Below are 20,859 nucleotides of genomic sequence, written 5' to 3' on the forward strand. Positions count from 1 at the left end.
CTGTTTCTTATACAAACTACCAGGTAATACTTAAGATGTACAACGGGAAATTAAAGTCTTGACATCCATGGACTTCAGGTCAAGCCTGTATACTGCTTGGATTCTGCAGTAGCACTGTGATAGCTTTTCTAAAAGTTGTCTTACTCCGGTAGACCTTTTCCCATCTTCCAATTTTTCTGAAAGAAATGAGACCAATCATAACACTTCAAAATACATATTTTAATGTATTTTTCAAAAATATTAGTGTATTTACACAAATTTCTCATTTAAAAATATTTTGTGCTTGCCTATTTTAAAACATCTAGTTTAAAAGAAGTTCAGCCAAATGACTACATGACACATCTGAAAGAACATTCACTGTAGATATGAGCAATTAAAAAAATACAACAAAGAAACACGTACCATTGCATTAACAGTAAGTGAGTGCACATTATTAAGTTGCTAGCTTCCACAAATTGTTCTTCCCATAAAAACTGATTAGTCTGTGTCAGTAACTTGTGCCCACTTTTATGTTGGAATTTGCTTTTCCTTTTTCTTTGCAGAAATCCCCACCCCCATCACCCCTTGCTTATACAAAGATTGCAATAACATGCATTACAGTAGTATTTCATTTACAAAACAAATGACATTAAAACTTGTTTCTTAACCCATTGGATTGTATTTCAGTAAAACAACATCCTTTCATGGAGGTGCAACAGAGATTCCAAGAGCTGTCTGGGTGTGGAGAAAGATCTCTCTCCTGAAGCAGTCCGTCCTGGAAAGGTTGACTTGAATTGCTGCATGATGCTGTGTTGATTCCTCTTTGGAGGGACCTTACCTTCAGGTTTGGCAGTTTGGATAGCATGTTAAACATGGTATTTAGTAAAAATAAATACAAATAAATTAAAAACAAATTATGGAGGAAAAATACTTTCTCAGCAATATTGCTTGGAGGAAAGCTTAGCAATGAAGCTTGTGGCAGTATCTAGATACTACATGAATGGCAGGTCCATTTATTTTAGTAGTACTCTCTGAACAAGCTAAAAACAGCTATGAACATGGCTGTAATTTTGGAGAAAGATAGTAGTGATCTTCTTTCAAACTTCGTTAGGAAGCCATTTTCCTATGGAAAAGAACATACAGTTAGGAACGGCTTAAAAAATAGCATGTTTAGGAAAAATGCACCACTCTGCTAGTATCAGACAAACAGTGCTGCATCACTGTGCATAGAGGGACAGGTTTTCAGAGCTCTACCTCCAAGAGATGAATAGGGCTTTAAAAACAGTAGCTGAGCATAGCTGCACCTTGCTGAATGTTTTATCTCCACGTCAAGACTGTGCCCTCCCTGTGTAAACAGAAAATGAACTGTATCATCTGAGCCCCCATCTTCAAGGAAGATACAAGTACTATGTTTCTGATGCATAACATAGAAATACCTTCCTTCAAGCCTCCTTATTCTACTATGATGAGCCAGGTATTATGACAGGATGTTGCCAGGAGTTGATACTTCTCTTAAATAAAATTGACTCTTTGAAAGAGATGAAGAGAGAAGCCTTTACAGTAAATCTGATGCATCGAGGGTCCATGACTTCACCATCACGTTTTTTTACTGCTACTAGACAGAGAAGGATCAACACAAGCAAAAAAAAAAAAGGAAGAGCAAGACACTAGGAAACAAATGAGGGAAAAAAAGTAATAGCAAATAGGAAATATAAGAGAAGTGGGATGAGAGGGGGAGTGGAAAAAGAAAGTAACATTTACATATAGGTAAAGGAAAAAAGTACCAGGGAAATAACTGACACCAATGTCATTGATTCTCAGCTTCCCCTAACTACAAAATAAAAACATACTTGTGTGATGAAACTCCGCAAAGCAAAAGAGACCTCCCCTCCCACTGGCAGAAGGGGATTTTGACAGCTTGGGAAAATAATCCACATATTGACAAATGCTTTTCTGAGCATTGACCATTGATAGATCGAAGCTCTAGGACTGTCTCAGTCCAAACAAAAGATTTAACCTCAATTGCATTTACTTGTAAATTTGTTCAGGTAAAACTGGTTTGGGGGATTAAATAAAGGCTTTGCTGAAATCCACAGCAAAATTACTGACTTCAGCTGTGAGGATCACAGCTGTGTATTCTTCCCTTACCTTGAACTTCAGTATTTTTGGACCAGCTCCTCTATGGAAGCAAAACTGCTGCACTAACCTTAGGGCGTCACTTAGTTTTAGATTTAATAATGGGAAATGTCATGGCATGCACAGTTTAACGTACTTTGAGCAGGAGGCTGGACCAGATGATTTCCTGAGGTCTTTCTTAACCTGAATTATTTTATGATCTTATCATTCCAAACTAACTCTAGGGTTTTGTCTGTTACAGGTACAGAAAGTGCCTTTTTAAAAAGAAAGTTGTTTTTTAGCATTGTTCTATTTAAAGCAGAAGCACAGCTTTCACTGTAAGTCTCAAGGAGACATTCCAGATGTCAAATATTAATCCACCAAATAAAACCCCAAATAAAATGTTTTTGACAGTGTCTGTAACAATAGTTTCCTTTAAACAAAATCTCCTAATCTAGACTTTGGTGGAAAATGAGAAACTTACCCAGCCACCGTTCGCATCTATCCATTCAGCTTTGTTGTTTATTATGTACTCTGTGATGAAATAAGAAATCTCCTCCTTCTCCTCTCCAGTGAGCTGAACTCCATGCTCTTGAAGCTTCTTAGTGAGAAGACCTCCAAACGTAAATATGGTCATAATTCGTCCCCAGTTAGTATTTCCATCAGCAAATTTTTCTTCCATGACACCATTGAAAATTCTCTTGGCAACAGCTACAGAGGTAATATCAATCTTGTCTAAGAATGGTTTGAGAGCCTCCTCGGTTTGATCTTGCAGCGAAGATGCAATATTTCGCAAGACATGAGCAACCCTGGTTTGGGCTGGTCCAAGATGTGATTCTTGAAGCACATACTGCAGATAATCTTGAGCTAAGTAATAAACGTAATAGAACTCCGCAGTTCCCATTTAGAACAAAATGCGGAGAGCAGTCAGTGCACTGCTCTTAATCGGGGTCAGTAATGAGCAGCCACAGGACATGCACGCAGCTTTGTATCATCTGCTTTTGATGGAATTTTTTTGCTTTTACCACAGAAGTTCCTGTAAAAACCTAGTAACTTAATGATTGTGTGGGCTGTGGAATATGTCACAGCGGAAATGAAAGAAAAAGTGTCTGCTCAAGGGGAGGAAACATGACTTCTTGAGTGATTTATTATTTCTCTGAATAGTATGGTTCCACAAGTAAAATCTACCAGCTTTCACCACATTCTTTACCAGTATAAATTGGCATTTCCTAGGGACTTTTGCTATGTAACAGTAGCAAAGGTTTGGTATTTGGCTTGCAAAATGCTGCAGATGGTGTATGCTAGCAAAGGTTAGGCGTTTGGCTTAAAAAAAGTGCCCAAAAAGTGTATGCTATAGGAGCGTGCAGCCCCCCGCCCCCCGCCAGTCTCTTCATTGCCAGGGACTAATCTGTGTTGCAGGTTAATGGGTTATTTCTGGTACACAACTCTTTGAAGAAACTGGTAGACATTTCCAATGGGATGGAAGAATGGATAAACTTTCTTCAGCACGCAGGGAGCTTTGCACAACTGCAAAAAGTGGGAACACAGTGGTACAAATACGGATGGAAAAGGGGGAAACCCAGCTTTGTAGCATTATCCCTATTCCAGACTTTCCCACACTCTCTCGGTGAGTGCTCCTCAAGGCCCTTCTTTGAAGATTTGAATGGGTAGCTTCAAAGATTTCTTTCCCCCACAGGGACTTCTATGGTAAAAAGACATTATTAGTATAAAAGACAATGCTAATGCAGTCAGCATGTCAGAACATGGGATGGAAATACAGGGCCAAGCTAGTGATGTGTGATACCATCTGACTCTTTCATGACAGGTAACGAAGTATCATGATACCTACCACAACTGCTCTTAGATTCAAATTTTCAGTCAAGCATTTATTTTTTTTGCAGAAGGGGCAGGTGTGTCCAGCCCAGTCTTCCCTTATAAAGCTCTTCTCCTGAGGCAACCTAATCTTGCTAAAGGGTCAGGATGTGTCAGAGCAGCAAGTTATGTGATGTTTGGAGATCCCTTTCTTTCGCCATCCTGCTTTCTTCATCCCTGTGCTTCTTAGCCACCTCTGATTCAGACCTTTTCCTTCTCTGAAAGCAAAAGCCATCCCCAGCGCCACACACCAACAGCTCTTCTTTGCTCCAGGGATGGCAGCGAGCCTGTTTCCAGTCCCGGGTGCTGCCTGATGCTCAGATCTACGGAAGACGAGCAAAGCTTCATGCACAGGGCTTGAGTCTGAAATGTCAGGATAGCACTGACACCTAATTGTACTGGAGCAAAACATATGTAGAGTGTGATACAGCTCGGGTGTCAGCATATTGCTAATCCTAGCTACACACCCACCCCCTCCCCGCCCCCCCCCCCCCCCCCCCCCCCCATGTGTATGCTGCTGCTCTGACATCACAGTTTTGCAGAAACCCTTTGAGTAGCTCGGGGTAGTTTCCATTTCCTTCTCAGTTTTTTTCCTCTGTATGTGGTAAGTACTGGTCCGTGCACAGCAGAGTTTGAAACCTCAAGCTATCACCAGCGCAGCACAGACTTCAGTCATTTCAGTGATTCAGGGAACTATTTCCCTCACTTTCTCTTGGAAGCAAAGAAAGAGGTGGCTTGGTGCTGTGTTCACCTTCGGGAGAGAATGGGTTTAGGAGGGCAGTGCTGAGCTGGGAAAAGCTCTCATGTTAGAGGTTACCTCCAGGGAGGGATGCGGTGCTAGAACTGGAAATGGGCTGAGGGTGGGACGCTAGCTCTCCCCTCCTCCACACACATAAACATTCTCACCAAAGCTCATTTTGAAAGTTCAGAGGTGTCCTCTATCCAATACCTGCAGCTGCTGCTCTGGCAGAGCTGTTAGGCTGGCTTTGCCTTTGTTATGTTCAGTGATTTCAGCAAACTGCCAACATTTTATGAGGAATGCAAACAAACAAACAAACAAAAAGCATGTGACAGTCCTTAACTCTTCCCAACTCAGCTAAATCTGGGCAGAAATTTCTGGGGCAGAGGGAAGGCATTGCTCTATCGAGACCACTTCCCTCCTGTCAGATGCTTGCTACAAACAGGGCTAAGAGAGGTACTCGAGGAAAATCACAAGAATCCTTTTACCATATAGCACAGTCTGCGAAGTTACAGATCACTCGACTCCCTTAATCACTGATAAATGACGAGCTTGTTGTGGTCTTTGTGAATGTAAGTAATAGTTGAATGTGAGAGCAGTGAACAATACCTAAGGAGACAAGTTTTGTTTTCTTCACCATCTACAGTGGCAGAGCACAGGCAGAAGCAGGTATTTCTTCATTAGTGGAGCGTTTAGGTTTCTGAGGAGAGTGATGAAATAAGGCTGTGAATATGTCACCGTTATTGAAAGCAATCAATGTTAATGCCATGGCAATTTTGGTGCAAATGCTGCCACTTACAGTCTCTTGATCTCTTAGAGGGCTGCAAGGTGAAGCACAGTGCTCGGCTCCCAGAAGAGCGTGGCAGCTCTGAGTAGACATCTCAGCAAGGCGTGACACGGGTGACCACAGCTCAGGATATAGCTCTTGGAGCTGCCCCAGCTCTATCTACTTCAATGTTAGACACATTTGCTTTTCAATGGCATGCGTCGGGGGGTGCGGTTCCAAGTGTTGGATGTCTAGTAGCAACGACAGTTTGTTGGTCTATAGAGACACGTAAAGGGTCAGCCCAGAGTGCACAGCCCGGTCTTCCCAAGCTTGAATGGTCAACTCTGAGCGCTGTAAGAAATCAGCTTTGGGATCTCTTGCCTGTGTCGTGCCACTCTAACACTCTGATTCTCATTCCCTACATTAGGCAGCACCTTCCTTTCTCTTACCAGACTTTATTCACATTTTGTTGTTGTAAATGAATACTTACAACTTAATGAATCTCTGCTTTTCTTCCTACTTGCTCTATCTCCTCAGTGCTGCATAGACTGCATTCTCATACACTGCACTGCTTCTTCCTTATTTTCCTCTTTGCTGTATATACTTTGTCTTTGATAAATTGTAAGTGTTAATAAAAGGCTTGAAACAGAAACAGGCTACCTGGCAATAGCAAGGGGCTTCAAATACTTTAATTTAAATCTTTACTCTGTGGATTTGACTCCACATCCTACCCTAACATGAAAAGGCTTATTTTCCAGAGCAGATGGGAACTGAGTTGACAGATCCTCATAAAATTGACTTGTGAGAGACGATGTTATCTCACCGTGTTTGAGACAAAACTAAGCCAAAATGACAAAAGCTTTGTTGAGCTATTCATGCTGCATCTGCCTTGCCAGAGCTGTTCCAGTTCCAGGTGAATGTGGGAACGGTGAGCTTTGTCTGGAGGAACAGTCTGAGGCCTTGAGAAAATTATTGCATGTTTTTTTTCTGGTTTTCTTCCTGTTTTGATGTCCAAACCAGGGTTATTTTTGCGTGGTATTGGTCTTCATTGCAAAAGAATGGCTCGGTACACTTGTAACTTTCCATCTGTCCTGCACAGCCCTGATATAAGACTTCAGGAGGTTTTGGTGACTTTTATTTACCCTCTGCTTTCCTATAAATTGGAATATGCAAGCTGGCTTTCCGGAGCCGAGGCGGTGGGCTGGCCGCGCGGCAGAGGCTCGGTTTGCCCAGTGGAGTGCTGCCACCTAGTCGCAGCCGGCCGCGCTGCAGCACGGAGGGCGCGCTAAAATACAACAGGGTTTAGGACCCAGCCCCGGCAATGAGCTAAATCAATCATGATATTGTGTTTCCCGAAGAATTCCACCAGCACCAAGTCTCCTGTCCAAAGCCTGGAAAGGCCATCTCCATAAGAAGTTTTGGGAGCAGTTCGTTCTGAAACGCTTCAGCCCAGCTCCTGATGTTTCTAGGATGGAGACAAAACAGCAGGATCCTGGGTCTGAAAATCTGCGGCGATTGAAAGAGAGGCTTAGAGCCATATTCTCTATATTCAGACGTATATTCTGGGTGTCTCAGAGACACATAAGACAATCTCCAGGAAGGACAGGAAGGTGTCGCTCTTTTTGCATCTTCTGTGCCAGCTGAGGTATTCTGGGCCGGTTGGAGAGCTAAAGTGATCCCCAGCATAAACTAAAGCGAGTAGCTACTCCAGCTTACTGTTGAGCAGTGCTGCAGTCCAGAATGACCAGGGGCTGAGCAATATGGCATAAGCTCTCTCCTGCTCCCAAAATACCACACAGCAAAGGCTGGGAGGATGGATCATATGAAGATGTACACCGTGGCTGTCCATGGCCCAAGCATGAGAAGAATTCTCTGAAAGGCCATTCTGCTCACCTTGTGACTGCTTTATAGCACTCCAGTGACATAAGGGGACTATAGGAAGGGCCAGGTTACTGTGTTACTCAGGGTTCAGCTGCTGCCCTGTCATTTCCTCTGGTAACTCATCTCAACGTGGCTTCTTATGGATCCCAGCTCCTCTCATCATCATGAGCCAAGAGGGCAGCCAAACACACTGCTCCACTATGCATGTGCCATGTGTCATCATATACATGTGTGTAGACACATGTTCTACATTCTCATAAGCCTTTCCAAGTGTTTATCTAGGATTAGGAGAATTTGAACAAGTAGTCATAGTTGTCAGCAGCGAGCCATAGACACGTGTGGCTCCCTAAGCTTCCCTGACAATGCAGCATGAACAAGTAGTCTTGGTAGAAGCTTTGCAAGATTTTGCAGATGCCAGCAGAAACGCTGTCTGCTGGAGCCAGCTTCGTTGCTGAAAATACTTGCTCGAGAAGGTTAAAAAAAAAAAAGTCTTTGTGAGTGTTCATGAAATAAGAAGTCAGGAGCTCCTGCCTCAATATGATAACCTAAACTGTGTGTCCCTCACACCCACTGGTCAAGGGTGGTCTTGACTGTGGGCTCATTCTGCTGTGGCAGGTGCAACGTGGACATGTGCAAAGCCCATCTGTATACTGATGTACAGCTTTGGTTCAGATCTGTGTCTTCAGAAGACATAATGCCATCAGGAGAGACAGGCATTCAACATCAGCTGCACCATTTCTTTAAAGCTACTTTAAGTGGTGGTGATACTCAAAATCTGCAAAACAGCATTTCATATTTAGCATACAGAGTCCCACTGGGTGAGAGTTTCAAAATATGAACAGGATTTAGGTGAAGATTTCCCACTGAGCATGAATAGGATATAGGTGCCTAGTTCCTTTAGGTACCTTAAAAAAAAAAATTGCAGCTATTCAATAGGGCAGTTTAAAGTCAGGCATGCTTTTATATTCTTCATTATTTGATTTTCCAAGGGAAGCTTACGTATCTCATGTTTTTAAAATAAATTGCTTCAAGATGCAAGCTCACTTCACCAGGTGTGATTTACCTGGATGCCTTAGAGGTTTGCAGTCCTCAGCACCAGCCCTCCCAGCAGCATGCTTCCTTCTGTGCTTCTCCCTCATTTAATCCGGCCCTGCATCTGCTACTGTTACTACTGGAAACCCTTGCGCTGGGTCAAGTGGTAGTGATTCATAGATTAAATAACTTTCTCATAGAATATAATGTATTCTTTTAATAAATCATTTTACCCCCCCCCCCCTTTTACAATATCCCCTCTGTTGATGACCCTATAAAAGAGGGTTGTAGCAACACTAGTATTTCTAATATAAATCACTCTTCATAACTCATATGAAGGTTCATAACTCATCTTTATTTTGTTTTATATGCAGGGTTCCAGTCTGGGGGCACATTTGTTTTTATTCCCCTTTCAAATTGCTTTGAATTATTTTAAGTTATAAAAATGAACAAAAATGCATATGTATAGTGTAGAGATGGTTTCCTCTGTTATAATCAATCCAGATCTTTGAATAGAAAATATGTTTAAGGAAATTAATTTGTAATGTGATCTCAGTAATTTTCATATGCTGGAAATAAATATTTATATTAAAACACATTTCTGAACCCTAATTCAGTAAAATTACAATTTTATTACCTTCTCAAATGTGTATTTGCATGAAATACACAGTGCTAGTGTCTACTATTTATAGCTTTTTTAAAAAAAAAAAAAAAAAGCCCTTTATCTAATATATGAGGAAGACACAGACTACATTGCTGTTTGGTAGGACTTTTCTGAAGTCAAAAAGCAGTTGGTATGAAACTCGTTCATTCTGCCTATAGCCTAAGAAACTGAACTGCATGTGGTGGAATAAAATCTCCTGCATAAGCCAACTGCAAGGAAGGACTTGGGAGCCTAATATCCCAAACCACCCTTCTGGAGGGTTTTATAAACCAAACTGCATTTCTTATTCTGATTTGCACCATTTCAGCAGACACTCTGCTGTTGGCACTGTGCAGAATTTTCAAACCCACAATGATTATGTGCAAATTGCTGCAAATTATAGCAAGAAATTAGCTGTAGCTCCCATGGTATGTTTTTATCCTTGTGTTTATTATGATATTCTGATCCTCCAAAAAAGCATGCTGAGATGGCATTTCTGTGCTCCTAGGAGAAGGCTGTGAGCAGAAATAGCTAACTAATCTGTCTCCCCAGGTATTTATACCACGTTTGTCGCTGTGCTGTCTGAGCATGTCATACTATCCCCTCAATCTTTTTAAGTGAAATGATGTCCTATTAAGTAAGTGTGAAGGGAGCTGATGCTACCATACTAGTTATCCAAACCTACTGCCATTCTTTAACCTAAGCAGAAAGAAATTTGCTTTTGAGCTCCTTTTTTAATCATGTAATTTTACAGTGCTCTGTGCTTTGAATTACATTTGCCCATCACTTCATTGCAATGGCTGTGTATAGAGCCCCCGGTTCATCTAGGGAATTAAGCCTGTAAGCGTGTTAGTAATGATGCTAAGACGGGTGCGTGCTCAGGCACTAAAATGCTGTGCCTTTCAGAAAGCTGAATTCTTTTAGACCCTTTCAAATAATCTCAATGCAGAGAGCATTTAGTTATTTGTGCTGACTGGTATAGGTAATAAAACAACACCTAAATGCCCCAGTCAGGAGTAGGGAGCGTGTTGTGCTGGGTGCTTCACCCATTAAAGCCAGGAGGTTTCCTGCCCCAGCTCATTGAGCGTGGGGAGAAGTGCTGAGCCGACACAAAGCCCAGTGGCTTCACAAAACAGCAGGACTGGGACAGTGATGGTCTTTCATTGGGCAACAGTGAGGATGATTGCATTTAATCTGTGAGGCATTTTAATGGCTATCAGTAGCAACAGCAAGCAAACTCCGTACCAGCAGTTGGGTGTATGTAATTCTGAGTTTTCACAATAAAACCCCAGAATACCCATTCATCCTTAGCAGACTTGCCTTTGTATCAATTTGGGACTAGATTCTTGGCATGCCAGGGAATTATGCATCATAATGACTTAATCAAGGGCTTTCAGAGTGTATTCTAGAGCTGAGAAACCTTTTTGAACCCAAATGCAGATGGAAGCTTGGACCCAGCAGCGAGTGCTTTGCTCATGAAGTCAGAGGAGCTCTGCACAGACTGACCCCCAGTGCCTCAGTGAAGCTCTATTGATTTTAGTAACTTCATCTGTGCAGGGATGTGAATCTATCTACAGGGAGCTAAATGAAGCCTAAAGTTATTGATTTTCAAGAGAAAAGAACTTTAGTTAAACATCTCATATGTTTTCTTCATTATTCCTGATTTTGAAACATGACATCACAGCAGACTAACAATATTAAGGAGTAACAGTAAATAAAACAGCTGGTTTCACATAATTTAATGCAGGAAGACCAGAGAGAATGGGATTCACTGAGTTAGACAAGGTTTATATTTGCTCTTTGTGCTGGCTAACTGTTAATCACTCAATGAGAAACACACTTCCAATGGCCAGTGCTCAAGCAACGTAAATAATAGCAACATCCTTGTTTCTCCTTTGCCCTTAATCTCCTTTTGGAGGCTTGACAATAAACAGCTATTCCCAATCTATTTTGCAACTCAGAACTCGGATCCCAAAAGCCCCCACCAAACGTAATTAGTTTGCTTTACATCCCTCCCTTATACTCCCGAGCTAATAAATAGCCACTGCAGTTCCAGAGGGAGTTCATTTTTCTGGCTGCCTGCAGGGGATTGAGAGATGCTGTCTCACTTGAGTACAGCTGAGTCCTTTAGCTGGATGCATGGCAGGGACCAGTGCCCTCTACAAAAGGTGGCAAGCCACAACATCTAGAGCCATAGAGCTCAGCATCAAACGTGGTAGTCCTATGGCTTGGCAGACCCCTTCGAGTCTCTGAGTTTTGGTTTCCCCATCTGTTGGGTGGGTTTCCCCGAAAGATTTGCTGATTCAGCAAACACAACTTCATTTTCTACTTATACCACAGCTTTCCTATATGACCTTGAGAAAACTCCTGGTCTCTCTCTGACTCAGTTCCCCACTTGTAAAATAGAGGAAATTACATTCAGGTGTGTGTGTGTTTTGCCTGTATTTAGCCCTACGTTATAGGGAGTTTACATGTGTGCCTCAGCTGGCCCAGGTTGTACTGGGATGTCTTAGCCCAGGCTACTGATGATGACAAGTCTGTGGCCACAAGCCAAATGGAGCTGAAGCAGGTAAGAGCTGACTCAAAGGCGCATCGCTCCAGTCATTTGCCATCTGTGTGTGAGTCAGAGCCCTAATATTTGTTTTCTTCTATCCTTTGTTGGAAGTCCGTGGAGCTGTTTATTTGTGCAGCAGCTAGCATGCTGTGACCTTGATCTCAGCCAGGCCTGGGTGCCAGTTTTAACACATAGTCTAATGTAGCATGTTATAGAGTGAGGTACTGGGTTTGGCATTTGATGTATCTCTCTGTGTGTATACCTCTTGAATTCCCTTTTTCTCCCACATGACACTGTACCTAACATAGATCTGCCTTAGAGGTGCCAAAGATGTAGAGCTCATAATTCTTTGGGCATATGTTTTGGTTAAGTCATCAAAGATTTAGTGTTTGTGAGGCAATCTGAAAGACAGTTTTATCAAGTTGATCTTATCAAATCACTTTTCTTTCCCAGTATGGCTTGCTAGCTCTAAAATTATTCTATTAAACTGTGTTACCACAGTCTGAGGCAATTTGTTTTCCTGTGCATTGATCTTTGATCCAAGGTACTTGCTCCTGAAAACATTTTTTCTGCTTAACCACTTAGATAGAAGCTAATTTTGTATAATTGAGAAACTGGTGTAGAACAACATTTCTTTTGTAGTCTGTTTTTTGTTATTTGCCAATCACTTTTTCCGGATAGTCAATTTGTGACTAGATCCCTATTCAGCCATGGTCAGATATTTTAGTGTTCAGTGTACTGAATTCATTTGTTGTGTAGCTATCCAAAATATTTTAAAATTATAGCTTTCATAAAAGGGTAAAAATCTCATGTTTAAAATAAGAAATAGTTTTGTCGGTATTTAATACTTTAGAAATGGAAAATTTGAAATAATTGTAATAATGACAAACTACATGTATAGTTAATTAACTTGTAATCTAATGGAAACTAATCTCCCTTAAAAGGTAAAAGCACAATAGGCATGATTTAGTCAGGTTTTCTGTTTGTGGTGTCCAACTGGATATCCAACAAAGAAAATAACTGGGGATTTATTGTAGTAATTTGTTGCCAGACAATGCTCTCTACATTAACCATGGCCTCTTGTGAAATCTGGAGGCATTTCAGGTGCATTGGGGGTCTCTGGTTATTGTATCTCTTTGAGACATTGTTTTCATCTTAAGGCATCCATGTGATCCAATCCTTTTTCTTCGTTTCTGCAGGTTTAAAGCCCTGTCCTTCAGCCTCACATGCACATGTGTAAGTTCCATCCTCCTGGGTGGACAGAGGTAGCATGCAGCTGCAGGATCCAACCTGTAAAGCTGCCATCTCAATTCTAAAGAGTTATGAACACTTCTGTCACCTTCTGAGGAAGCGGGGCTGGATAACAGAGTGTCGTCCAGAAGCTCATGCTCTGGAATAGGGTTCAGTTTTAGCAAACATAGTCCCTGATTCCTGGTGATATTAACAAGATAAGAGTGCCGAGACAAACATTTACAACCCCAATAATACACCAAAAGTGGTGTTCTGCTATGAAAAGTGACTCAGTAAAAATATCACTTCCAAGCCACAGGATTATTGGCTCTCACTGAGTCCAGACCAAATGTGCTCAGTTTACAAGCAAAAATACAATATTTATTTCTCAGCCACCAGCCATAAAAAGGGGTTGTGCTCTAGGTCAGTTGCCCTGTAGCCCATGTAGTCATTTCTCCAGGTAGGTGCTGCAGCCATGACCTGGTAGTGTTTTACCTCTGCTTTATATTTACACTAGCCAGGTTGCAATGGGATGTGAATAAGGTCAAAACAGGTTCCTTCCCTCTGGTAAATGTATGGCTATTTGAATCGGATCATCTAGTCTGCCCTCTTTGATAACACAAACCACAGAATTTCAATTAGCCCTTTCTGGTGTGTAACTCGTAACTCTGAGCTAAGAGAGGCTCTCCTAGCCAGACAAATCCCCCACAGCTTTGTCCTTTCATTTCTTTTAATAGTTTTGCAGGGATCCAACAATCCCAAGTGAGTGCTTTGATTCACACGTGCTGGTGACTTACCTTGCAACATCTGTTGGGTTCCTTCTCCCAGAAGTCATTCCCTCCCCCTGTTCTGCTCCTCCTGCAAAGACGGCTCGACTATTCATCAAGCAGAATCTGATCCGCTGCATCCTGGTGCTCAGCAGATCAAGGTGGACAAACACCAGTTTCAGCGGTCCTTGATACCCTGGGTCTCAGTTTGGAGTGCTGCAGTAGCTGTGATGTAAGAGCCGAGCCACCCCTATAGCAGAGGCAAATCTCTCTTGCTGCCTTACTGTAAATCAGTCCCCCTTGTCCATCAGAGCCTTCAGCAGATGATTCTTGCATATGAATCTGGAGCTATTGGAATGGTGCTGCACTAATGTTGTAAACTGTCTTTCTACCCTGAGGTACCTGTTTGACATTCAGTGAAAGTTTGTTCTGCATCACTGGTATGTCTTGCAGCAAGTTCAGTGGTTAAACAACCAAAATCATAGGTAAAAAGTTCACTGTTACAGCTAAACACCTCCACTGGTGGTGTATTTCTGACCATGAGTTAGGATATGGTGACAAGACATTCTGTCATCTTTAACACTACACAAACTAATGTTGATGTCTCTAGTCCCCATACCCCCTTCATTAAAGTCTGAGATTTTGGTACCTGCTGGCATATTGAAATTAAGAAGAATGCTGAGTCAGCCCAGGCTATCCCTTGTTATCATGGGTAAATGATTGCATCAGTCAGTGTTGACTCCTAAAGAATCTGTAGAAATTTATTTCCAGACAGTAGTTGAGTTATCAGCCTGCAAAGGACTGATCGATAGCAATTGGTTTCAGCTATTACAGTGCTTTTAATTTGGCACATTGTCCTTTTGCCATGCAACATCACAGGGTTTCTTCTGTCTTGAGGAATCTGAAGAAAGGGAATATTGACTTTTGAGCGATTAAAGTCTGGGAAGCTCTACCTTCAGTTTGTCTATAGCATCTCCATATAGACAGAACAAACTATTTAAGTTAAAAAGATTATTAAGGCAATTCTGTGCAAGGAAATTTTATTGCAGAGATTTAGCCATGTATGTCTGGTTGTATTAATGGGAATCCTACTGCTAAATCCCTGTGCACCCTGCTAAATAACTTGCTGTATGATTTTGGTTAAGCACAGAAAACAAGCACCATCTGAAACTGTTTGACATACTATGCTTGATGCATGGGAGCCAGCAAGAAAACAAAGCGCTGCAATGCAAATTCGTCTGTTCCCAGTACTGTGAGGGGAGGAGACTGGTATTAAGATAAAGATGTCCTGGGACATCAGTGCTTGCTGTAAGGCATCACTGTCACAAGTCTGTACCACGAAACCAGCTTTTATCCTGCTACTGGGAATGCACCTTTCTTGCCCTAGGTCTCAGGAGTCCAGCTGGGCAACTCTTGACTGAGTTGGGCTCCTGGCTTCAAAAATGACACTCAGCTGTAGGGTCTAGGTAATCTTTAATTTGCAATGAATTTGGCGTTGGACCCAATTTGGACACAAACCACTACTTCTATACTGAATTTTTCCTCTACCTTCAGCGTAAGCAAGATTTCAGCTTCAGTGTATGCTGGTTTGGTACTTCCCATCTGCCTTTGGCAGCAGTTTTTGAAGGGAAGGTCTGATCAGTTGTCTTCCCTTGTGGTGCAGTCCTATTCGTATAATGATAGGTTATACAAACAATGTGATATGGATAATCTGTCAGGAGCTGTATCTCCTATTTCAGATAATAAGAAAGTCCTTTCATAACTACATATAGCAACACAAAAAAATTTAAATATTACATAACAGAAGAATTTCTCACCTTCCCTGAATTCAACTCTGATCTTCTTGTCCTCCAAGTATATGTGGCAGAACCAGCCCCAAAGCAGAAGTGAGAGCAGACTGTGGGAATGCACTAATGATCCATCTCTCCAAGTCCAGTAGAATGCTGCATATCCTCCTACCACGTTTAGGAAAGACTCACTGTCTGCTAGATCGTATGGTATTATCTGCATTACAACTCAGACATCAGCAAAGTGCCTACGCATCCCTGGCAGAAGGCTGCCTGTCATGCACCTTCCTACGTGTATCATGTGTTTGGGCTACAGTGAGTAAAGCTGCGTACGCTTGGGTTCTAAGCCAAAGGGAGCTGGGCTTCACAAGTCACTGGACTGCTTAGGAAACATTTGAGAGAAACTCGTGTGCTGCTAAAAATGAAGCTTTCACTGCCCAAGTCACAGTCTTGTCCCTGAGCCCAGCTGGAAATACTGTGCCAAGCGTGATGACAGGGAACCTAATGCTGGTAGAAGTACCATCACTCACAAGTGATGAAACAACCCAAAAATACTTTGGGGCATATTTTTACGAGCAGCAGCATATCAGCTTTTATGTCCTTATCAAATTCCAAATCAAGTAATTAGCCTGCAATTTCAAGTGGCAATATTACTGTTTGCTTCGTTGCCTACTGCACTCGCTAATGCTGTTTGTGCAGGACGGTCACTATTTCTCCAGCATAGCAGCAGTTAACATTTTAGCAATGAGCAAAAAAAGCCGTTATCAGCTTCCGTAGCACCTTGGTTCTCTTCAGGATGAATGGTGCAACATAAATGTAGAGGATTATTTAAAAACCCATTGCAAACACTTCTAGCATATTAGCCATAATAATAGTCTGACTGTTTTATTTGGCAATAATCCAGTTCCTTCATCAAGATACAGAACCTGGTACATGTACTTGCAGACCAACCAACTGGCTCATAAAATAGCAGGATGGCAAAATTATTGAGAAAAACAATGATGTGTTTTTATGTTGCTGTAAGTTATGGATGCGCAATAAAAGTGGGACATGAAGTTCTTCAGCGAGTAAGCATAAAGGTGAGGGTTTTATGGCAGCTGTAAGTTCTGAAGTGTGCGTTTAATACTGGATAATCTTTAGCTGCCCAGCCTGACTTTTGTGTACCAGACTAATAACAGTAATTGTGAACTGGATAATTTAGGAATTGGAAAGTGTAGCAAGACAATGTTTTCTTTGAGATCCCTGAGCAAAGACAATGCGAAACATTTCAAATCAAAAGTAAGAACGTAAGGGCCTCTGTAAGAGCATAAATTAGGCATCACCCTGAATTCACGCCACATGTAGTTTATTTGAAATTCGAGGAGGTATCAAGGGAAAAGTTCACTTCTATTTAAACAACATAGCCACGATAATACAATTATAACAAATGTAGTTTCTATGAGATTTAGTTTTGAATCTAGGTCTTATTAACAGATCCGCAGCCATTTTACAAAGGATTGCCTCCAAGGGGGAATGGAGGCATGACACAGTGTCAGCTGGCATTGACAAAAGCAGATATATCACCTCTAAAATGCTGATGATACTCAATAACCAAATAATTTCCTGAACAAATGATGTCTGGGGATCTGTGCAACTGGTTAAACTCTAAAACTTTATTTTTCAATCAAACATTTGTTTAACATGTAAAACTCCCTGGAAGGCTTTACTGAATCACGCTGTCGTGCCGTCAGTGATTGCTAATGAGTTGGGGTGCTGGTACGCTGTATGTGCTCAAGGCTGGCAGAACTTACACAAACAGGGTTCATACTGGGCTCCAAACCCAGCTCAGTTCTGAAGCAGAGCATCTTAAGTACAAGGATTTTTAGAAGCATCTCCATAAATGTATTGTGAATTCTTCACCCTCTCTGTTGCTGACTCGGAGTTAAGCATGGAAGAGGGGTTAGGTGGTCCCCCATCACCTTGCCAGCTACTCGAGATGAGTCAGTGGGCTTGCCAGCTGAGCAAATCTCAACTCCCGAAGCTTCCTCAGTTCCTGCTTGTTTGTTCCTAAAGGAAAGCCTGGAGAGAAGCAGATCAGTAACTGATCCCAGTATCTACCTATGCCTCAACTAATTAAGAGATGCATTAGGCATATACCTAACCAGCTAAGCCATAGAGCACCTCTGTGCTGCGGATGCTTACTATGTTTTCTGTTTCTACAGCGGGGCTCAGTCATTCACCTTCTGTGAACTGTGGAGTTTCTTCCTTCACAAAGAGTGTTGCCAGGGAAGAAAGTGTTACTCAACATGAGTAAATGTGACAGCAGCTGGGTCTATAGTTAAGTCTAATCTGCTCTGAAGTGAGAACCAAAGTAGGCCTAACCCTGCTGGATGAGTCAGTGGCAGAATCAGGGCGAGAACAAGAATCCCTTATTACCAGCTCTGCAATATAAACATAGGCCTTCCCTCACTGTCTTCCCAACCGTTCATTAACACAGCGGTAGCAGTTAGATTCAGTTTATTTTTTTCCTCAGGATCAACTTTCACCTATTTTTCAAGTTGGGCAGGAATACTTCCTCCCCTTGCTTTGCTGCTCTTCAGCTTTCTTTGCTCCTGTAAAACACCAGGACTATCAGACTCCTTGTGTTTACCAATATGAAACAAAAATTGCTGGCAAATACAAAATGCTTCATGTTTGCTTGGTTGCCCCATACCTGTCACCTGGGTACAGCTCTTACAGTTGCATTTCATTCTTCACGGGATGCTGCAGCCCCATATAAACATTTAAAAGCTGTGAGTCAGGCCTCCAAGAAATGTCATGCATGACTTAAAATCACAAGGATGATCAAAAACAATAAAATGCATATTTTCAATTTGCCTTTGGGTTTTCTAAGGTTGTGAGGCACACCCATTTCAGGTGTTCAACCTCTTTGCAACCATTAAGGCTAGAAATTTAAGGCATTCATTTTTCATGAGCTACACATAATTTATTGTTTTCAGAAAAACAGGGAATATTGTAAGACCTAATGACCAGAATCGGCAATACTGGTGCTGTCACTGAATGTACTTAGTGAAATTAAATGAGTGATTCTTCCTTTTCCATCTAGAATGAGGGTTTTGCTTTTCACATCAGCGCAATGACTTAGTGCTCAGATACACCAAACTACTTGAGAAAGTATAGATTGCTTTTGCTGAGACTTTTTAAAAAGTCTGTCAATGGGTTGGTGCTGGATGAAAGTCATACTGGGCTGGACTGTCCCCTGAGATTGCACTTTCAGCCTGTAGCCACGGACTAGGCTTGGGCTTGGCATATTCATTTAATCTCTTCACCTTCACATAGCTTGGTACAGGTAGACTGAATATCATTCTGAATTTCATTCTTCCTGGCCTTCTCCTTTTTTCTTTTCTTGACATAAATTTTGAGCATTACAGCAAGATGTTCAAACAGCTGGACTTGGCATACCCCATCATCCAGACCTTCACACTAAACACCTAGCTGGCAGCCGCATCCTGGGATAAATGCAGTTCTGCAAAATGACAGTGGAGCTTGTAAGGGCAGGGGACTAGCCCCATCCCACAGTAAGCAATGAATTCCCTCAGGGCCTGGTGGCCATCACAAGCATCACCCCCTTCTCCTTCCTGTGCTAGAAGCAATTCCTAGAGCTTTCGTTCTTGGATACAAAGAGAGCGCTAATAGTACCTGCCAAGACATGCGGTCCTTCCCTTGGAAAAAAAGGACGAGAAAACAAACTACATATGATAGGTGTTAGTCATGTTCCTTATTGCACTGTTGGCATGATCTCCACCTGGGGCTCCTATACACTCACATCCAGGATTTGGGGATGAGTCAGACTTACTGCATATGCATTCACGGATGGTCTGAGCATACACAGAACACAACACAAATTTTGTGATGTCCCAATTTGCTTTTGCTTCTCTTTGTGGGACAAGATGTCTGTAAATCCTAGACAGAGTCCTTTTTCCCTGAGACAATGTTGCTGGATGAGAAAATACAGCATGCCTACGGGGAACTGCATGTATGGGAAACACCAGTTTGTTTGCTAGAATTGAATAGACTAATGATGCCGTATCTTACGGCGCTACTGCTGGCCATGTGGCCTTAGTGGTGATTTTCTGAAATTTCTAAATTCTGGAGTCATATTAGCACTCAAGATTCTCTATTAAACAAAGAGTTATCAGCCTCCATGCTTGTAAAATAATGCTGGTTTCATGTGATTCCCCAGCATACCAAAAAATGAAGACAAATAAGAACACACTGAACCTGTATTTTGAAAGCTAAAAGTCTGTAAGCCAATCAGATGGCTTTGGGGGACCTGAAAATTTATTTCTGAACAGTGTGTGTCGGCAACTTTCTAATTTTCCTTTAATAGCTATGTCTGTGCTTGTGCAGTTTGGCTTCCTACACCTTCTGTAATAAAACTATCAATGTTATTTTGTATATATATTAGACTTTGGTTTATTTTTCCTTCTGGTTCCTGAGTTACTAACCGGAGAGATAATGTTATATGCAAGGCAATTATTCAGGCATTACAAGATTAAAACATGGAATATATTTCCCTGGGAAATAAAGTTTTCAGACAATCTTTTTCACATATGGAAAAGAGATGAAAGCTTAAACACTGCCTGTTCTTGTTCCCTACTTCTAGCAAAAGAAAGTTGTTTTTTCCTTTCTTGAAAGCAGAAAGGTTATTAAATACAAGGATCCAAAACTGGAAGGACAAAAAAAGACATGGAGCTAACGCAATACATTGAAGGGAGAATGTTTGTTAGCCCTCAGTGGTGGTGTCTCAATTCCATGAGGCTGTTTTACTGCAGGCAAAACACAACAACATAGCAATGAATAAAATATTAAATACTGCTGAGACTTTTATAAGGACATTTTTATAGTTCGACCAGGTGCAGTGGCATACTTTTAATTACCTGGACATGAAAAAGAGTGCTGCAAAGCTGAGGTGTTGATTCTATGGTACACGTAAGGCAATAAAGGTTAAAGCCAGGGAAGGGAACTCAACTGCTGGTAGAAGATTCTTGTCCACACAGAAATGGTCAGTGTTGTTTGTTCTGATCTGCCCATAGTTCTTACAGTGCTAGTGGGTGGAAATAATTTTGAAGGGTATAAAACGCACTCATAAAAAATGTCACTTGATTTAGCCGTCAGATGAATTCAAAGCACTGGTGTCTTCCCAAATGCTGGCACTCTCACTGTTTCCCATCGTGTCTTATTCAGTTTAATATACATAACGCTGTAAGGAGTAACATGCCCAGCCATCTGCTGATGCTCACCCCTGTCTTCTTCCATCTTTGTCACTGTGCACTTCAACTCTTCACCACCAAGGATCCCTATGCTGATGCAGGCCCCGCACATCTGAGAACTACTGCTTTAGGGAACAAGCAAACCTTGTGCAGGATTGTTCCTTGTCATCGTTCATAGGTCCTGACCCATTAGAAAGTTTACTCGAATGTTTCCCAAGACCTTTACCAGGATCTCATTCCTC

At 41.7% G+C, this 20,859-nt stretch overlaps 1 protein-coding gene across 1 annotated transcript; it reads right to left on the reverse strand.

Moving 5' to 3' along the window:
• Nucleotides 1-198: 198 nt before the first annotated feature.
• Nucleotides 199-3,167, reverse strand: BCL2A1 (BCL2 related protein A1). Its single transcript, XM_005436607.3, has 2 exons — nucleotides 2,579-3,167; nucleotides 199-1,102 (listed from the first exon to the last, which is right to left on the reverse strand). The coding sequence occupies exons 1-2, from the start codon at nucleotides 2,996-2,998 to the stop codon at nucleotides 998-1,000; spliced, it is 525 nt and encodes a 174-aa protein (XP_005436664.2). The 5' UTR covers nucleotides 2,999-3,167; the 3' UTR covers nucleotides 199-997.
• Between the last annotated feature and the right edge of the window lie 17,692 nt (nucleotides 3,168-20,859).

The sequence above is a fragment of the Falco cherrug genome, chromosome 7, assembly GCF_023634085.1.
Source record: "Falco cherrug isolate bFalChe1 chromosome 7, bFalChe1.pri, whole genome shotgun sequence".
In the NCBI taxonomy this organism is placed as follows: Eukaryota; Metazoa; Chordata; class Aves; order Falconiformes; family Falconidae; genus Falco; species Falco cherrug.

Excerpts from the sequence above, each read along its gene's own strand:
- BCL2A1 (XM_005436607.3), bottom strand. The coding sequence starts at position 2,998 with ATGGGAACTGCGGAGTTCTATTACGTTTATTACTTAGCTCAAGATTAT. Across the intron at positions 1,103-2,578 it reads TAGATGCGAACGGTGGCTGG|GAAAATGGCTTCCTAACGAA; the intron begins GTAAGTTTCTCA and ends TCTTTTCCATAG.